The following is an 18,702-nucleotide window of genomic DNA, read 5'->3' on the forward strand; positions in this document are numbered from 1 at the left end:
ATATACAGTATATTTATAGTTGATTTACAAAGAAGGACAAAAAAATTGTGCACCTTTAACACATTACTGCCATCACAGAACTGCTCTGATCATTTGTTACGGAATAACGTCCTTTTAATATAAAAGTTTTTTTTTGTTTGAGTTCACAAGAGAGATTGACGTGGAAACCGAGAACAAATCCGGCGCTGAACTTTCACTAAATCTTAATTTTGTGTCTGTTAGTTTGTGGTTTTGTAAATGTGTAGTCATTAAATATTTATTGACTTAAGTTTGTAGATTGTATGGCTGCAGAAAATGAGTCCAGTTTATGTTTTTTGTTTTTTATTAATCATTCTGTAGTTTGTTTTACCCTGTTTCAATTTAAAAGTGTCTTGTTTTAGCCTCTATTCAGGTTACAGTATTGCATTGTGTTTATTAATCTTTTCACTTTATGTTTTTAGTTTCCTGTTTGATCTTTTTTGTGTTTAGTGAATGTTTAAAAAGAAGGAAATGAATTCGAGTTTATCTGATTCACTTCAGGTTGGAATAAATTATCAGATTGATTTGTTTGTCAATGTAGGATCAATGTCTGTCACGGGAAGTACAAATATGTTCATCTTTTTTAATTTTAAAGGTTTTAATATGAAGCTGTATAAATATAACCTAAATTTGATCCATATTTTATAAAGTATTATTTCCAAAAATAAATAAAGTGGAATATTAATTTCTAGTTTTTTTGCTTTGCGTGTTTTATATTAGTTTTTTTTAGGCCCATAATGTTAAAAATAGTTGCCTACCTTCTGCTCTTTTAATTTTTAACAAAAACAGAAAACCAAGAGGAGTTTACGGAATTTCTCAGACTGCCACCAGGTGGCGCCATTTTCAGCCCGGAGCTGCTGTCTGAAAATAAAACTCACAGAGATGAGATGCATAATGTGAACTCAGCTCTGAACAGACTTGGTTGACAGATCTGAAATATCCTCTACAAATGTATTTTGGATGTTGTTGTCCCATCTGGAACTGAACCAAAGTTTGTTGAAGACCCAACAGGTTTTTGCAAAATCTAGTGATTGTAATAATTTTTTGTTTTTTGTTTAGTTTTTTGTATTTTTACATTTTGTCAGGTTACGACCACAACATTATTATTATTATTATTATTATTATTATTATTATTAATAATAATAATAATAATAATAATAATAATCTTTTGCAAAGTAATTGTGAAGAAGAAGGACATAGTTTTTATAGTTTTCTACATATAAAGATCATAAAATGAGAACCACTATCAGTAACAACCGGCATTTCTTAATATATACAGCTTTTTCTTATGGAGGAGTGGAAAGATTAAGGGAGTTTTCTGTTTACAACAAATCATGTTGTTATGGCTCTCAGTAAACAAAGTGCCAGATGAAACTAAAATTTAACTTTCTGATTGAAAACCTCCTGGTTATTCCACCAAATATTAATATTTCTGAACTCTTCCTGAGTTAAACCATTAGTATTGTTGTTTTTAAATGAATATGAACTTGTTTTCCTTGCATTATTTTAGGTCTGAAAGCTCTGCATCTTTTTTGTTATCTTTACCATTACTCATTTTTTGGAAATAAATACTAAATTTTTGCTTGGAATTTCAGAGACATGTTGTGTTAGTAGTTCATAGAATAAAAGAACAATGTTCATTTTACTCAAACATAAACCTATAAAAACTAAAACCAGACACACTGATCAGTTTCAGTGGTCTCTTAATTGTTCCAGAGCTGCAAGTAAATATAAACCCACTTTATAGGTAAATTGTCACAGTTTCTGATTCTAAATTTACAAAATGAAAGCAGATTTTTAGCATGTCGATAATATAATCACCACAAATTTGGAAACAAACTTTCAGAAAACTGTAAAACAGCTGAAACACTGACTTTCTTTAAATCTCGACTAAAAACCACCTGTTTAGGATTGTATTTGAAATGTAATTAATTACAAATTTATTGATGGTGAAATGTGTTATACAAATAAAATTTGATTTGATTTTGATTTGATAATCAGGGAGTCATTCAGGCAAATTCCTGAAGATATTCCTGTCCAAGTCCCTCTGTAATAAAAGTCAAAGATTTACGCCTCAAAAAATACATTTCTCTTTAAAAAAAAAAAAAAGGAAAGAAATCAGAAGAGTCCACTGAAGCTGCTATGCTGCACAGAGATGGGATTCTGTAGGAGAACCGGTTTGATCTTTCTAATCTCTCTCTCCAGGGTCCGTCCAGAAACCTTCAGTCGAGTTAAACCTGTGAGGACATGAACAGGAAGTCAGTAACCAAACATGCTTTTAAAAAAATCACTTTGCATCAGCGATCCTGGAAATCTCTTCCCCGTCCTGCTTAAATCGACATAAATCTGCTGCTCTCCGTCGCTCAGACTGAACTCATGCTCTCCGCCACCTGCTGCACACACTCCTCCACCTTCCTCTGCCTCCGCAGAGCGCCTCGCTCTCCTCCTCCCCCACCGCGGCCCCTGTGACCTCCGCCCTTCCCTCCCCTCCGCCGTCACTCCTTCCCCGACAACTGCCAGCCCCTTTACATTTTAGGCGTTTCTCTGGCCCTCGGGTTCAGAACGGCTCCACAACAAGTGCATAAAAGTAGCTCAGCCTGGCTCTGGCTCTGCAGCCCCCCCACGCGCAAACACACATTTCCTAATCCATGCAGTGCAAAGGAGGCCTCACCCACTTAGCTCCCATCCACCAGCATTTAGAGAGTTTATCGCCTGTTCCCGGGATTAGAAACCTTACACTGCAAAAACACAAAATATCACCAAGTATTGGCAAATATCTTCGTACGCTTGAAATAACACAAAATTAGCTCATAAGTAACTTCTCATCAAGCTTAATTTAACTAAATAATTGTTGAATACAGGTAAAATGCACTACTTTCACTGAAACATTATTCCTGTTTAAGTGAGAAATTTGTTAGTGGAACTGATACTTTTTTTTTTAACCCCTCCAGGGGGTCTTTTGTGGGCTCTAGTGTCCCTTATATGATAGTAGGCTGACAAGAAATGGGGAAGGAGAGGGGGGAAGACATGCGGCAAATATCGTCAGGTCCGGGAGTCGAACCCACGACGGCCGCGTCAAGAACTGAAGGCCTCCAAATATGGGTCGCGCTAACCACTACGCCACCACGGCATGCCCCAGAACTGATACTTTTTATAAATGAATCCAGGATTTACTGACTTAAAGCAACCTGATTTATTGTACTGAGTTGTTTTTTGTCTTAATTCAAGTGCACTGAAATATTTGCTCTAGAAACGTTTGGAAAATATTTTGTTTGGTTTGGTTTTTGCAGTGCAGATACAGTATTTCTCCTGTTTGTGCTTCTTTGTCACTCTTTGACTTTATGGATCAAAGTTAACATCAGACCAAGGTTACCTGGCAACCTGCTCTTCTTAAATCATGAATTATGTTTGTTTAATTTTTTTTTTTTAATTAACCTCAATTTCACAAGCCAGAAGCAGAACAGAACCTGCCTGACAGCATGAAGTAGGCCGAGAGATCTTAAAGAAATTCAAGAACATTCCTGAAAAGGATCACAATGTCATTTACTTTAACTTAACTTGTATGAATAGTTCTGATTTATTGTGTTTTTATTTCAGTGGTACTTCCTGGTTATGAAGAGGTAAAATAATAATAAACATCCACAAATGAAGAAAGCACAGAGCAGTAATAAAACTTTCCAACCAAAATTACTCCAAGAGCCAATTGACACAACGTCCACTGAGTCCCAAAAGAGCAAAGGTCAAAGTTTAACTTGAACCTCCCTAAAGGTCAACATTTAGGATTTAATAATAGGAAAGAAACATGCAGGGCAAAAATCACAGGGAAACAATGCCTCATCTTATAAACACACAATAAGTGTCTTGATTATCCCAAAGACTCATGGGAAATATTTTGTTGATCTGATGAGAAACCAGTGGAAACTTCTGGAAGGTTTCTGTCCTCGTTTTGTCGACATAAAACGGGAGACCAAGAGCACAGGGGAGATAACATAAGCATCCCTGGATTGTAACATGAACGAGAATGAAGATTTTTTTGAGTGGTCTAGTCAAAGTACAATCCTAAATCTAAGTTAAAGGCATACACAATCCAAGAATTTTAAAAGTAAAGATCGATTGATGAGTTTATCTGTCATTAGATTTTCCAGTTGAGTTTCCCAAATAACATCCGTCCTATGAATAATTTAGCTTTTGTGTAAAGGTTGAAACTGAGCTGATTTACTTTCCTCTGGATTCTATCAATGTAGATTCATACGCTCTGTCCTAATCCAATAATTTAAATTAAATTAAAATGAAGCATTATTCTGTCCTTCCTCCTCATCTATGAACACTGAGCCATCTTTGCACTTCAACACACTAACAAGCATGTGCGCACATGAACACAGTCTCCACATTTGTCTTTCTCTCCCCCCCCCACACACACACACACCACCACCACCACCTCCAGCAGAGTTATAATTATTCCGGCTGCTGCTGCAGTGACAGAGCAGAGTACAGGCTCTGCAGGAGGATAAGGTTTCAGCTGGCGGCCGGTCCAGCTCACACTGAGCCATGTGCTCTGCAAAAAGGTTTAAAAAGTGAAGCGCTGAATTAATTCAGAGGATAAAATGCATGTGAATGCAGGTGGGATGTGTGTGATTCGCTTTGCAGAAGGAAATCAGTGCATGGTGAGTGAGTGAGTGAGTGAGTGAGTGAGTGAGTGAGTGAGTGAGTGAGTGAGTGAGTGAGTGAGTGAGTAAGTGAGTGAGAGGCTTGAATTGTCTCATAAAACCTGACGGAGTTTAATTCCTTACATTTCATGATTAGAAATGTAAGAAAATCCCTAAAAGTTTCCATCCAATTGATTTCCATGAGTCCATCCGCCTCAGCGGGACCATCCCGGCTCTGCTCTCTGCGGCCTAAATCGGTTCACATGAGGGAAGCGTTTTCCCATTTTAAGGCCGGATGAGGCCTACTAGCAGCAAATCTATAACCCTGCTTGGCAGCAACTGGCATCTCCCATAGAAACCCCCCGGCGGCCCGCGGCGGCTCCTTATACGGCCGTCTAGGTGGGTCTGCGGGGCTCGAAGGGAGGTCAGAGCGACAGGCCCATACATGGAGCGCCCGCTCTGCTCGCTGGGGGCGCACAGCGTCACTCTGGATCCCCATCAATGAGAGCCACCCCACCAGAACCCCTCTGCCCCCGCGAACACACCCACCCACTCCCGCCGCCGGTGCCTGGCAGCATCCTAATATGGCCGAGGGCCGGGATGGGGGCCAGTGCTGAGCTTTGTGAATGGTGGACGGCCGCTATAAAAGGCGGACGGGCAGCGGCCAGGACTCCAGCTGGTTCAGCAGCAGCACTGGTTGGGTCGTTCTCTCCGAGCCGCAGACAAACACCTAAGGTAAGACTCCTGCGAGGATCGGCCGCTTTCCGAAGCTTCTCGTCCCGGTTGGAGCCGCAGACTGTAGGCCTTAGAGAACCGGCGGAGCGTCCGGGGAAGATGTAGGACCAGATAGTTTGTAAAAAAAATACACACGATCCGGAGGAAATATTTACAGTCTAAGAATCTGAAACTGTAAGACTAAACCTCAATAATAATTATTGGCATTGATTAAGCGCAAAATTACTGTTGGCCTTACCTGTTTCCTCGCTGTATTTGCCTTTAGTTTTGAGGAAAAATGAAGCCAAAATCAAAATTTTGGCTTAATTTTTGGCCAAATTTTGATTTAAAAATTCCTCAAAAGAATCAAAAATTCTTTTTGATTACACAATCAAAAAGAATTGTGTAATCAAAAGAATCCTCAAAAGAATCAAAAATTCTTTTGAGGAATTTTTAAATCAGAACATACAACGCACTTTGTTGTATGTTTCCTCAGACAACAACGAGGGAACAGGTAAGCCATATTTTGATTTAAAAATTCCTCCAAATTAAAGGTAAAATTGCAAAAATGATGTCCAGTTGCATAATAAAACAGCCACATTTTTTTGTCTAAAATCAGAGTCAAATTTACAATTCAGCTTTTGTTCATTAAATCCAATGAAAGAGTGTTTTAACTTTCCATTTAAAGCCTATTTTGAATCCATAACGACATCAAGCTCTCAATGTTCGTAATCCTTAGAGTAATTTTTAAGAATTTAGACGTGGAGTTAACGCAGTCGTTTTAATCTGAAGGAAAACTGCGGGTTCCTTAAAGGCTGCGTGTGGATTTAATCCATATATTCCCACACGGTGAGGTGACTCGGTGCGCTCTGATCTTCCTGTTTCTCTCCTGGGTGACAGAAGCCAACATGTGTGACGACGATGAGACTACCGCCCTTGTGTGCGACAACGGCTCCGGCCTGGTGAAGGCCGGCTTCGCCGGAGACGACGCCCCCAGGGCCGTCTTCCCCTCCATCGTCGGCCGCCCCCGTCACCAGGTAACCAACGAAGAAGAAAAGCCTCCAAATTATGAGACTTTAATACAAACTGGTGGTAGCAATTGTGACACCTGAGCCTGTTATCCACATGAAAAGAAGAGATATTAGTAAATATTTTAATGCATAGCATCAGGTTTAAGTTTAGTTTCTCAGAGTGAGCCGTGTAACTGCGGCTCAGTCACTGAGACTAAATTTGTCACTTGTGCCGTCTTTGTGACGCACGCCGTTATTTGGCACATTTACGCAATGATCGCTATGCGAAGCCAGTCTGGCTGCACAAAGGTCGTTTCTCTGCGCCCACCCGCATGGATAACCTTCTCCTTCCCTCCTCCTCCAGGGTGTCATGGTCGGTATGGGTCAGAAGGACTCCTACGTCGGCGACGAGGCCCAGAGCAAGAGGGGTATCCTGACTCTGAAGTACCCCATCGAGCACGGCATCATCACCAACTGGGACGACATGGAGAAGATCTGGCACCACACCTTCTACAACGAGCTGAGAGTGGCCCCCGAGGAGCACCCAACCCTGCTCACTGAGGCCCCCTTGAACCCCAAGGCCAACAGGGAGAAGATGACCCAGATCATGTTTGAGACCTTCAACGTCCCCGCCATGTATGTGGCCATCCAGGCTGTGCTGTCCCTGTACGCTTCCGGCCGTACCACTGGTGAGAACCACAACTAAAAACAAAGACCCACACAAATTACCTGAAGAGTTTTCAGATGGGAAAACTTTACGCACAACATTTCTTGGAATGTTTACGCACATACTTTAGTCACATCACGATTCTTTTCAGGAGGACTTGGGATTTTTCCGCAGCGACTCCTCACAAAGATCCATACAATTTACCTGGATGTTTTTCCAAATTGGATAACTTTACGCACCTTTCTTTGAATATTATGCACACACTTTAGTCGCATCCCGTCACATCGTGTTTAATTGTTTTAATTTTTTTTTTAAGTCTTAACTAAATTAATCTTCTTGCAACAACTCAGAAGCGACTCACAAAGGTCCGCTGAATTTACTTGAGTATTTTTTCAGATTAGATAACTTTACGCACAAACTTTAGTCGCATCCCTTCTACAATTTTAAGATTTATTTTAAGATCACTGGGGATTTTCTCCGCTGTGACTCCTCGAAAAGATACTCACAATTTTCCTGATTTTTCCGATTGGATCATTTTACGCACAACATTTCTTCGAATATTTACGCACCTGCATTAGTCGCAACACGTCACATTCTGTTTAATAGTTTAAAGATTTTTTTTTAGGATCATTCAAGATTTTCTCCGCTGCAACTCCTCACAAAGATACACACAAATTACCTGAGTATTTTTTTCAGATTAGCCAATTTTACGCACAGCGTTTACACACAGAATTTCTTTTAAAATTTATGAACATACCGTCACATCATGTTATGTAGTTTTGAGAAGTTTTTTTTTTGTTTTGTTTTTAAAGAATCACTCGAGCTTTACTAAGCTCACCCTCTTGCCTCCTCTCAGGTATTGTGCTGGATGCTGGTGATGGTGTGACCCACAACGTCCCAGTATATGAGGGTTACGCCCTGCCCCACGCCATCATGCGTCTGGACCTGGCTGGTCGCGATCTGACCGACTACCTGATGAAGATCCTGACTGAGCGTGGCTACTCTTTCGTGACCACCGGTGAGAGACTCACTTTGGCGCACGTTTATTGACAGCCGCCGCCCTTTTGCTCTCTGAATAATAACTTATGGATCTTCCTCCCTGCAGCTGAGCGTGAGATCGTGCGCGACATCAAGGAGAAGCTGTGCTACGTGGCCCTGGACTTCGAGAACGAGATGGCCACCGCTGCCTCCTCCTCCTCCCTGGAGAAGAGCTACGAGCTTCCCGACGGTCAGGTCATCACCATCGGTAACGAGAGGTTCCGTTGCCCCGAGACCCTCTTCCAGCCTTCCTTCATCGGTACTCCAGATATTCTTCTTTGTCTTAAAATGGCAACCACGACTCCACTTTAGTCCTCCTAACACTTGCGTTCTCACCTGACCAGGAATGGAGTCTGCTGGCATCCATGAGACTGCCTACAACAGCATCATGAAGTGCGATATTGACATCCGTAAGGATCTGTACGCCAACAATGTGCTCTCCGGCGGTACCACCATGTACCCTGGTATTGCTGACCGTATGCAGAAGGAGATCACTGCCCTGGCCCCCAGCACCATGAAGATCAAGGTAAACAAACCAGATCACGACTTTTTTACGCACAAATTTCAGCTTCTTGACTGATTTTTTTTTTTACTAAACTCCCGCCACCTTCCTCTCTCTAGATCATCGCTCCTCCCGAGAGGAAGTACTCCGTCTGGATCGGTGGCTCCATCCTGGCTTCCCTGTCCACCTTCCAGCAGATGTGGATCTCCAAGCAGGAGTACGACGAGGCCGGCCCCAGCATTGTCCACAGGAAGTGCTTCTAAATCCTCCATCTTCTTCTTCTCCACCACCACCGGCAGCCTGGAGAACGAGCGAGGAGGAAGGAAGAGCTCTGCGGCACAGCAACACTCTGCTGTCAATGGACTGGCTGTCTGCGCCGTTGACATCCAAATGCAATTTATATTGGTTTAAAATCTGCATATTTCATAGCTGTTTGTTGTCTGTGTTGCACGGAGAAAGGCTGTGAAAACAACCACTGAACCATGCATACACCAAAAAAACTTTAATAAAAAAAAAAGAAATAACAACGACATGTTGCCCAACACATGTGAATGTAAGTGTATATACATATTGATAATTTATTAAAGTCCATTATTTGGTATTTTTGCGCCTGGCCTTGGTTTTCTCTTAAAGGGGAGGGTGGAAAAACTAAAAATGCAGTAAAAACGAGTCAAAGCTCAGGGTTTCCTTTAACAACGACCTAAAATTAAACCAAGAGCTGAACATTTGGAGCATTTTGTGATCCATCTGGACAAAATTTTAAAGACTGCCACAAAAAGATAATGTGACTTTTCCTTTTTTTTTTAAAAAAAAGGAAGCCTGAGCTTAAATTCGGTTTTTAACATGCGAAACATATTATCATAAATTGTTTGATACTCTAACTCATAAATTGTTAGTTCCCTCTCTCAAAAAAGTACAAATTTTCTTAATTTTTCACCTCTTAAATGCCAGTTTTGGCGATCAAAAGCTCACTTTCTCTTTTTTCCTATATGATATATTTGTAGATTTGATTTTCTTTCCTGTGGTGGAAGTGAGTTTCATCTGAACCTGAGAGAATCAAACATCAACACTGAATCTGATCAATAACTAATGAATCAATTCCTCCACATGACCCTTGAACACAAAAATAACTACATTAGCGACATGCAGCACAAAAAATTAAAAAGTCTTCCAATAAAATCCATTGCTGACTTCAATTCTCACCAGAACCAATATCAATGAATTTGCTGAGTGTTTATTTATTTTATGACATCGTATGTGTTGTTTTTGGAGGGATTTACATTGATTATTGCCTGAATTTTACAATGTCAAAAATTAGCAACAACACAAATGAACATTGTTTGAATAAACTGCTGCACCTACGACCCTGGAACACAAACAAAATCTCCTTTTAAAGTCTGCAATTGAATTTTTTTGTAGCCTTTAAACATAAATGTTCATTTTTGTTGATGACTTATGAGTATTCTCAATTTTAACCTCATACAAATAAGAAATTACATATTTATTTCCTCAAAAATAACAATATCTGTCCCCATAAGTGTCCAAATAGCGCTGGAAAATATTAAGAGACCATTTAAAATAATCTATTTCTCAATTTTTACTCTTTATAGCTCTATGTTTGAGTAAAATGAACTATATTCAAAGCAAAAATTTAGTTTTTATTTGCAGAAAATGAGAAATGGTGAAATTTAAAACGACGCAGAGCTTTCAGACCTCAAATAATATAAAGAAAACAAGTTCATATTTATTTAGAAACAACAACAATACTAATGTTTTAACTCAGGAAGAGTTCAGAAATCAATATTTGGTGGAAAAACCAGGAGGTTTTCACTGGGGCTCAGTGCAGCGTGATCTTCATTTATTCCAGAGCTGCACATGTTTAAATTTCTTCATGAATGTCGAAAACATTCATAAAAAGAAAGAATAATTAACACCAAAATACACAACCTGACCAAATGTAGCATTTGCGATACGAACATGTCAGATAGAGAGACGGATATGTGGGATGAAGGTGCGTCACGTCATCATCGGCTCTGCTTGGCGGACTGCTCGGTCACAAAAGTGGGAACATCTTCAACACGCACATTCAGAATAGCACTTGGCAGGAATGCGCAAAGGCAACAGGCGCAACAGGAGCGGCTCTGCTGTTATAGCTGACCCGGATCAATAGCGCTGGGACACCGGACACCCGCTCCGGAATCCCGTTGAGCTGCCACACGCACCGCCCTGGACCCCGGACCATTTTTAGTCGAAAGCATACTGGGTTCAGAGGGACCCTCTCCGCAAGCTCTGCCTTATATGAATATGAGCTCACCAGGTAATCCGAGAGGGGCAGAGTACCCAGAAAATTACTCAAGTAAGAGTAAAACAGTATCAATAACTTAATGTTTAAAAATTACCCGGAGCAAAATATAAAGTTATGCGGGAATTTGGGTATTTTAAAGATCAAATTTATTCATATAAATAACATAATTACAAAATATCAAAATTTATATTTTTTCAAATATATATTTTTTTCAATACAAAACTTCTAAAAATGTTAAAAACTGCAGGCGTGTGTCCGTATCTGGTGAATTTTGGGTTAAAACGTGTTTGTTTTTCATTCAGTGGGTAGAAAATAGAAATTTTACTCAAGTAAGAGTAAAAATACGTCATAATAAAACTACTCAGGTAAAAGTACAGCGTAGTAAAAATACTCCTAAAAGTACATTTTATCCAAAATGTTATTCAGGTAAATGTAACCGAGTAAATGTAACTAGTTACCACCAGACTCTGGAGATGAAACAACACGAGGTTCATCATCTCTACGTCGCGCTGACAGATGCAGCTTATATAAAACGACTTTCTTAAACTCACAGGAGACAAAAAAAAAGAGGGAAAAAAGGCAACATTATTATTCAAAGCATCAGCCACCTAACACTTAAATATTTCAAGCTCAAACGGACAAAACTGTGCAGGGATAAAGCACCTGTTGCGGGGTGTGTTTGGCTTTTTAAAAGCGTCCTCGCCGGTGGGCGGAGCTAAGTCCTGTGTCGTTACAGCAGAACCATCCGCTCTGGGCCGCTACCGTGACATCCGAGCTCGCAGTAAGTATGTGTACTGTATACAAAATTAGATCTGTGCAGGCAAGAGTCGCTCCCGTCGAGCGGGTCAACTGTTGTGGACTGGACGGAGTGTTTGACGGATTTACTGAGCTGGTACCGGAGCTGCCGCCGACAGGCGATTACAGCGCTCCCGTGGTGCCACGACTAATCTGACGTGCAGGCTGCACGTAACAGCGATATATTTGTTATTAAAAGGTTGCGCTGAACAACATGCAGGCTATTTTAATGACAGCAAACTGTGCATACTTTAAAAGGAGAACATAGACGCGCTGCACTGAGTCCATGTGTGTCATGTGGAAAACATGTTTAATGGTTCCTGGTGGATGTGTTAAAAATAGTCGCTCTACATGATTTCTTTTAAACTCCGGTCGTTTCGTACCCGAGCTGGTCGTCTGGCGTCAACTGAGTCGACACTTGCATGTAAAGTCAAGCCAGATCTCTCTTAAAGACCATCATCGCGCATATATGGTGCATTACGGTAATAGATCAGCAGGGGGAGCCTTTGTTGGAGATAAAAATAGAAACGAAGCACAACTATAAAAAATGCATGGCATCTACACATACTTCCACATCCACATTCTGTGTCCAGAATGAATTTTTAATCATTTTATTGCACATTTTTGGAGATAAAGTACCTCATAATGCCACCTTTGCGTCATCTTCGCGAATGTATTTCTTCCAAATCTTCAGAGGTGACAGCAAAAGTTCTTGGGAATCTATTAAATGAACATCTGTATCCAGAATAGATATTTAATAATCTTACTATACTCTTTAGAGATGGTCTCGGGTGCTTGGTTTGTTATCAATTATCCAAAGAACGTCTGCATGTCGATGCGTACAGATAAGAACATATATTTTGTGGTATTATCAGAGATATCAGAGAAATCCTACCTTCACAAAAAGCATTTGTTTTATTCTACAAAGTGTTTCAAATGAATAACTAACCCAGAGGTCTGTTTTACAATATGGAATGAATGAAATATACTATAAAACCAGATTAACAGACATCAAACAAATAAATCTTCTTCACTTCTAAATAATTATGCACAAACTTCTTAAACTTGAACTTTTAAGCAAATCTAACATGGGCACACAAGATAGTCACACTCTTTTCTCTGTGTACAATCATCTGCAGGCAGTGCAAATACAAGCTACTGTCACATTATGTAAATATTCCCCACAAACGTAAAATCAATCAATGTTATCAATGGTAATAATCTATACTTTTCTCAAAAGTTTGATTTCATATATTTGAAAGAAGCTCAGATTTATTTGTTAAATGCCTGTTAATCTGTTTTTAAATATTTATTCATTTATTCTATCTTGTGAAAAGATTTCTTCAAAGGCTATTTTATATTTTAAAGAATGATTAAATATTTATTGTGTGTATTTGTGAAAGTGTGCCATCATGCGTATAAATGTTTTATGCTTCTCCTTTTCTGTTTTTCTTTTACTAATGATGTAGCTTTTGTTTTGTGCCCAACGTCTTTGGGTTACGGTGTTGAGTTCTCTTTTATGACTCAGAGGGAGTTTTGTGTTGACCATGTATTCATTCTTTGCTGCCCTGAAAACGTTTTGCATTATAGACCGTATTCTGACTATCCTTAGTGTAAAAAAAATATCTGGCTGCCGTAAATAATATAGAAATAATAAATAAAGATTTTCAGAAACTACGTAACTTTACTATAATTGATTACAAATATTCACCAGCCGTGACTGACAAATTGTTGCTCAAGTGTTTGTTTACAGTTACTAAATTGAAATGGGTTTGGGCGAATTACGGTAGCAAACCTCTTCGAATCTGTTGTCAAGGTAATCTTGGCAGCCAATCAGAGGAAGAGCTGAGAGTTACGTCACCGCGTTCAGGAACTTTCTGGTAATCACGTAGTTATGGCGGACAGACTCCTTGCTGTTCTTGTAGCCGATATTTTGAAAGATTTAGAAAGCAGATGTCATTCTTCACAGTTTCATTCCGACCGAACCCTGGTTCTGTTTTTGTTGCTCGAAAGGCGAGCTGTAAACCCATTAGTTAGAAAGTAGGCGGGTCCTTGAACGGCTTCCTGTGCTGCTATTGGTTTAAACTGTTGTTGGTGTGGTTTAAATGTCTGGCGGTGATAAACAAAGAGCTTGGTATGAGGAGTTTTAGCTGTTACAACACTGTTGTCACTGTTGCTATAGACTTATTGTGATAAAGTCTTTGATTTATTTTTGCTCTATTTTTAGTTTAAATCGGGACAAGATGGTGACTAAAAGGATCCGCTCAGAGTACATGAAGAAGTTCAAAGACCCAAAATGGGAGACTTACACCAAGTGTTATGAAGAGATGCTGGCCTACAGGCTGACCCGGAGGCTGCTGGAGCACACACACAACCCCTGGTTCTGGAGCGGCTCGGACAGCGACTCGGACTCAGGGGGAAGGAGCCCTCCTCACCCCAGTAAGAACCAGGTTGAAGCCGGCGGAGCTGAGACAGAGGAGCCTGAGGTGGTCAAGACGGACAGACAGCAGGAAACCAGAACCACCGGAGCTGGACCTAGACCTACTGTCCAGAATGAGGAGCAGATCAGGCCTGACCCACAGTCTTCAGCACACAGTAAGTGCTAAATTGAAAGAGTAATGTATCATCATGCTGTGATGTTTGCATGTTATGGTGTGTGATATGATTCACTGTTTAGGTTCGCAGTGTGACGATACCAGGGAGTCAAACAGAGCAGTTCAGGGAGAGGAAGAGGAGTTCTCTGCTCCACTCCGAGACAAAGGTAAACTATCATCAAATATCATTTTAAAATGCTGAGGACCTAAAGTATCACACAATTTAAGCTTTATGACTTTATCATGTTTATGTATAGTGTAGTATATGTTTGATAGGGGTGCATCGATTTATCAATGCCGTTTTCCTTAATTTTGGGATCAGTGATCGGCCATTACTTGCATATTAAGCTGATCTACCTCAGCAAAGGTCTGAAAATCAACCGCTGTCCTCTTCTTGTCTCTTGTGACAGAGGTTTGACTGACAGAGCGGCCCCCAGGTCACGTTTGCATGTTTGGAGTTAACAACAGTCACTCCACTGTTATAAACTCTGTGACTTTCCTGCTTTATTTAGCAGCATTTCAGACAAAAAGAGATTGGTATCGGCCAAAACTGGAACCGGCAAGTCAGGCTTTTTAAAGACCTGAAATCAGAAATCGGCCAGAAAAAATTAGTGCGCCCCTAATTTAAAAAAAATCTTTTTTCTAGTTGGTAGGAACAGAAATATCTCTCTGAATTAACATTGAATTAATCAGATAATTTAAAATTTCTGCTGATAACAGTGCTTTATGTTATTGTCAACAAGCTTCTTTTCAGGGAAAATGTTTCAGGTTTCTACCTTTTTCTTTTAGCCATAATGTTTACAGTCATTCTGGTTGTAACAAAAATCTGTGTTGTCTTTCATTGAAGACCAGAAAACAAATAATTAGCTTAAAATTGTTTCAGAATAGCCCTTAGGTTTGCTATAGTCACACTAAAAAAATAAGAGAAATAAATAAATTTTCCTGCATGTAGATGTTGGCTTGAACAAGTGACTTATAATTTGAATTTTCTGCATAACACTCCATGGAAAGGATTAAGATATTTGACTGCCTGTAGTCAGAACCTCTCGCCACTGGAAACATTTTCTGCTTTTTGGGTAAAAAAACCCAAAACCAAGATGGGAAACGGATCAGACTGAGAATCTCATCAGCTCCTCAACACCTACACAATGTTAGGAGGAGGAAAGATGATGTAACTGTAAATGTTTGTTTTTTGAGACAGAAAAATCAGCTTCAAAACTGCCTGTTGTTTTTCCTCTGTACTCAGAGATTGTTTGCATAATTTTGTATTCATCGTATGCCCCATTTTTAAATCTGAATCTTACAGTAAATATAATAAAATTTCTGTTACAAATTAATGATTTTTTTCATTTTAATTAGTTTTTTAATATTTTATTATAAAATAACTTTCTTAATATAAAATATAAAACAACTTTTTTATTTATTCTCGAGAGAAATAATCACAAAAAAGGGAATTTAAATAAATATTTTTTTAAATCCATATTTAACTCAAATGATTATTGAAAGTAAATCTATGTTAAACTAAAAGTACAACAAAACTTTATAAAATTTATTTGAAATTATTAAATGGATTAGTCATGATGGATTGATTAGTGAAATTACTGTCAACTAGTTTAGTCATCAATTAATTGATAACTGGAGTATACAGACCCAAAAAGGCCAGTTGATATAAAAAACAACTCATTCAGAGAACTAATTAAGCCAAAATTTTTAATATAATTTACACAAAACTCCTCAATTGGCATAGTTTTCCCTTCACCTGGTTCAAATCCACTACTTTTTAAAATAGCTTTTTAGGCAATAGCATGTTTATTTTTTTTATTTAAAAAAGGAATTAAATTATTTATTTATTTCCATCTTTGAATGTATTTTTAATATTGCATAAAAAATGGCTGAAGCGATTCAATGACAAATCTGCAGAATAGGCTGAAATGTTCTCAGATTAATCATCAGAGTAATTGTTAATTGCTACCCTAAAATTAATTGAAAAGAAGATCAAAATTATAAATAAATTGCTCTAATAACTAAATGTCAGGCTAAGATGAAGCTGGACGATATGGCTGAAAAATTGTCACAATATAAGCGTTTCATATCAGTCGATATTGACAATTATTGATGAGTGTTTTGTTTTAAATATCTGAAACACGGCCAATCTAGTGGTGTGACCTTTCCTGTTTAATTCTCAGTTTTTATTTCATGCTGTTGTGTTTTTTTATTATTATTTTTGAGCAGTTATGAGGCACAGTGGAGAAAATGTAAACTGCTGCTGTGGCCGTTACTCAACAAGTTGTTGCTAGGTAACCAAAGAATGAGAGAGTTGCTAGGCAACCAAAGAGAGTGAGTGAGTGAGTTGATTCCACCAACCTTTAGTTTGAGCAGCTAAAGTCTTTTCTCAGCCTACATCTCCCAGAATGCCATACGAATCTGGATCAGAATTCAATGAAATTATTGGTAATTATATCGAACGTGTTGGTATTGATCACGTGTCCATTGCGATATATACTGTTATCGATTTATTGTCCAGCCCCAGGTTAGGATTTGTGAAAGTTTTTCTTTTCATTTTCCAGAAAAAGAGACGAGAGCAGCCCGACCTCACCAAAGAAAACCCTCCGAATCAACGAGACCAGCCTGGCGCTCCCAGTGCGTGAGGCCTGTACGGCAGCTCAAAGAGGACACAAAGGAGAAACGACATCCTTTCGCACTGTACGGCTCAGGAGAAAAGGATGCAGACATCGCAGATAGGAAGACTCACAACGTCGGTCCTGCAGCTTCTACTGCTGAGGTGACGTAAGGCCTGGTGTACCTGTCATTCTCTAAACATGAAGTTTAACCGTTTGTCTCACGGACAGATTCATGAATCGGCTCTGCGTGCTAAGACCAGGCGGCAGGTTGAGCGGCAGATCCAGTCCCAGCGACCTGAGCGGCGTCGGGCCAAATCAGCGGACCCAAATAAAGCCGGGATGGCGGTTCAGCCCGAGTTCAACCCCTGGCTCACCGAGTACATGCGCTGCTTCTCCGCTCGCTCCCGATAGGACAGCGGCAGTACATCAGCACCAACAAAGCCATTCCTGCCTCTAGAAACAGCGGAAGTTCAGACACACGGCACATTTTACGTGCCTGAGTCTCACTGCGACTTGTCTTCATGGAAAACATCTCAAACTCAGGGATTTTATACAAAATGGAGGACAATCATGGAAGAAAGGTTTTGGTAATTTTATGACAAACTGAAGTTTTGTCACATAAAGACATTTGGTAACACTTGAATTTGAAGGGCTGTGCATAACGGTGCGTTCACACCCAACGCGTTACGCACGTCAAAAACGCTTCAAGTTCGACACATGTGCACTTGAAGTCAGACGCTTGACATTTTGCTCTAGATGTCAGTTGCGTCAAAGCCGCTCTAGTCGTACGTTGAGAGGAGCCTCCTTGGTCCCTCAAACTCTTCCACCGTCTCCTGCATGTTTCGTCTAAATAAATATGTTTATTTAACGTGTTTCAAAGTTTCTGCTGGAAGGATTTGGATGGTTCAAATGCGGGGAAATATTTTCCAATAGTTATAACTTACTCAACATTCCAACTTCGTCGCTGATCCTCTCCCAAGTCAGGTCCTTTCTGTTCCTGTCTCTGTAGTCATAGCTCGATCGGTCGTAGATTACAGCACCTCACCAGAGAGGTGCTGTAATCAGCTAGAATTAGTTTATTCTCCATAGTTTTATTTTTCTGAGATCACGAAAATGCAAAACTGCGAGCGGCGAAAGTTCAGATTTTCCAGCTCCAGCGTTGGATGCATCAAACGCTCAAGACGCTCAAAACACTTCAAATCGCGCAGCACTTGACGCGCTTCGATGCGCCTCCACGTAGAAAACCAGACGCGCCTGGCGCTCTAAACGCGTTTGGTGTGAACCTGAGGGAGACTTAATGAGTGTTTATGACTGTTGTAATGAAGTTTTATTTGGTAAATAATGACTTTTAATGAATGTCTTAATTGAACTTTGCATTAAAAATGTAATTATTTAACAAACAAAACTTTTTGACAACATTCAGTCTTATGCACGTGCCTTCAAATGAAGCGTTACCAGACATTTAAATTAGTTCACATTGAATCTTAGAGCCATACTTTGACGCAAATCCTTTAAGACATCCAGTAAAAGGACGATTTTGTTATGGAGATGATAATCTACAGGGGAGCGACTGGTAGGTAAAACAATCAGATGAAGATTCTTGTTCTTGAAGAAACTTTCGAACTTATATGAACAATAGTTCAAGGATTCAATGTTGGCCAGAAGTTTACATACTCATCGTTTTGTTAGGGTGGAATGATGAGGCAATACACCGTGTTCCAAATTATTATGCAAATTGGATTTAGGTGTCATAAAGATTACATTTTTTGTTGTGCTACTACATTTATAGATG

General features: G+C 39.6%; 2 protein-coding genes across 4 annotated transcripts; both read left to right on the forward strand.

The window, feature by feature from the left end:
* Positions 1–5,266: 5,266 nt before the first annotated feature.
* On the forward strand, positions 5,267–9,196 carry acta1b (actin alpha 1, skeletal muscle b). 2 transcript variants are annotated; one of them, XM_028015526.1, is made up of 7 exons: positions 5,267–5,399; positions 6,279–6,415; positions 6,753–7,077; positions 7,912–8,073; positions 8,161–8,352; positions 8,438–8,619; positions 8,715–9,192. In XM_028015526.1, the coding sequence occupies exons 2-7, from the start codon at positions 6,287–6,289 to the stop codon at positions 8,856–8,858; spliced, it is 1,134 nt and encodes a 377-aa protein (XP_027871327.1). In that variant the 5' UTR covers positions 5,267–5,399; positions 6,279–6,286; the 3' UTR covers positions 8,859–9,192. The 2 variants fall into 2 exon arrangements, with proteins under 2 accessions (XP_027871327.1, XP_027871328.1); XM_028015527.1 differs by lacking the exon at positions 5,267–5,399 and having other exon boundaries at positions 8,715–9,196.
* Positions 9,197–11,541: 2,345 nt separating this feature from the next.
* On the forward strand, positions 11,542–18,457 carry ccsapb (centriole, cilia and spindle-associated protein b). 2 transcript variants are annotated; one of them, XM_028015538.1, is made up of 5 exons: positions 11,542–11,681; positions 13,923–14,290; positions 14,373–14,456; positions 16,857–17,071; positions 17,139–18,457. In XM_028015538.1, the coding sequence occupies exons 2-5, from the start codon at positions 13,939–13,941 to the stop codon at positions 17,319–17,321; spliced, it is 834 nt and encodes a 277-aa protein (XP_027871339.1). In that variant the 5' UTR covers positions 11,542–11,681; positions 13,923–13,938; the 3' UTR covers positions 17,322–18,457. The 2 variants fall into 2 exon arrangements, with proteins under 2 accessions (XP_027871339.1, XP_027871338.1); XM_028015537.1 differs by lacking the exon at positions 11,542–11,681 and adding an exon at positions 13,571–13,829.
* Positions 18,458–18,702: the final 245 nt, after the last annotated feature.

This window comes from Xiphophorus couchianus, chromosome 4 (genome assembly GCF_001444195.1).
Source record: "Xiphophorus couchianus chromosome 4, X_couchianus-1.0, whole genome shotgun sequence".
NCBI classification, from domain to species: domain Eukaryota; kingdom Metazoa; phylum Chordata; class Actinopteri; order Cyprinodontiformes; family Poeciliidae; genus Xiphophorus; species Xiphophorus couchianus.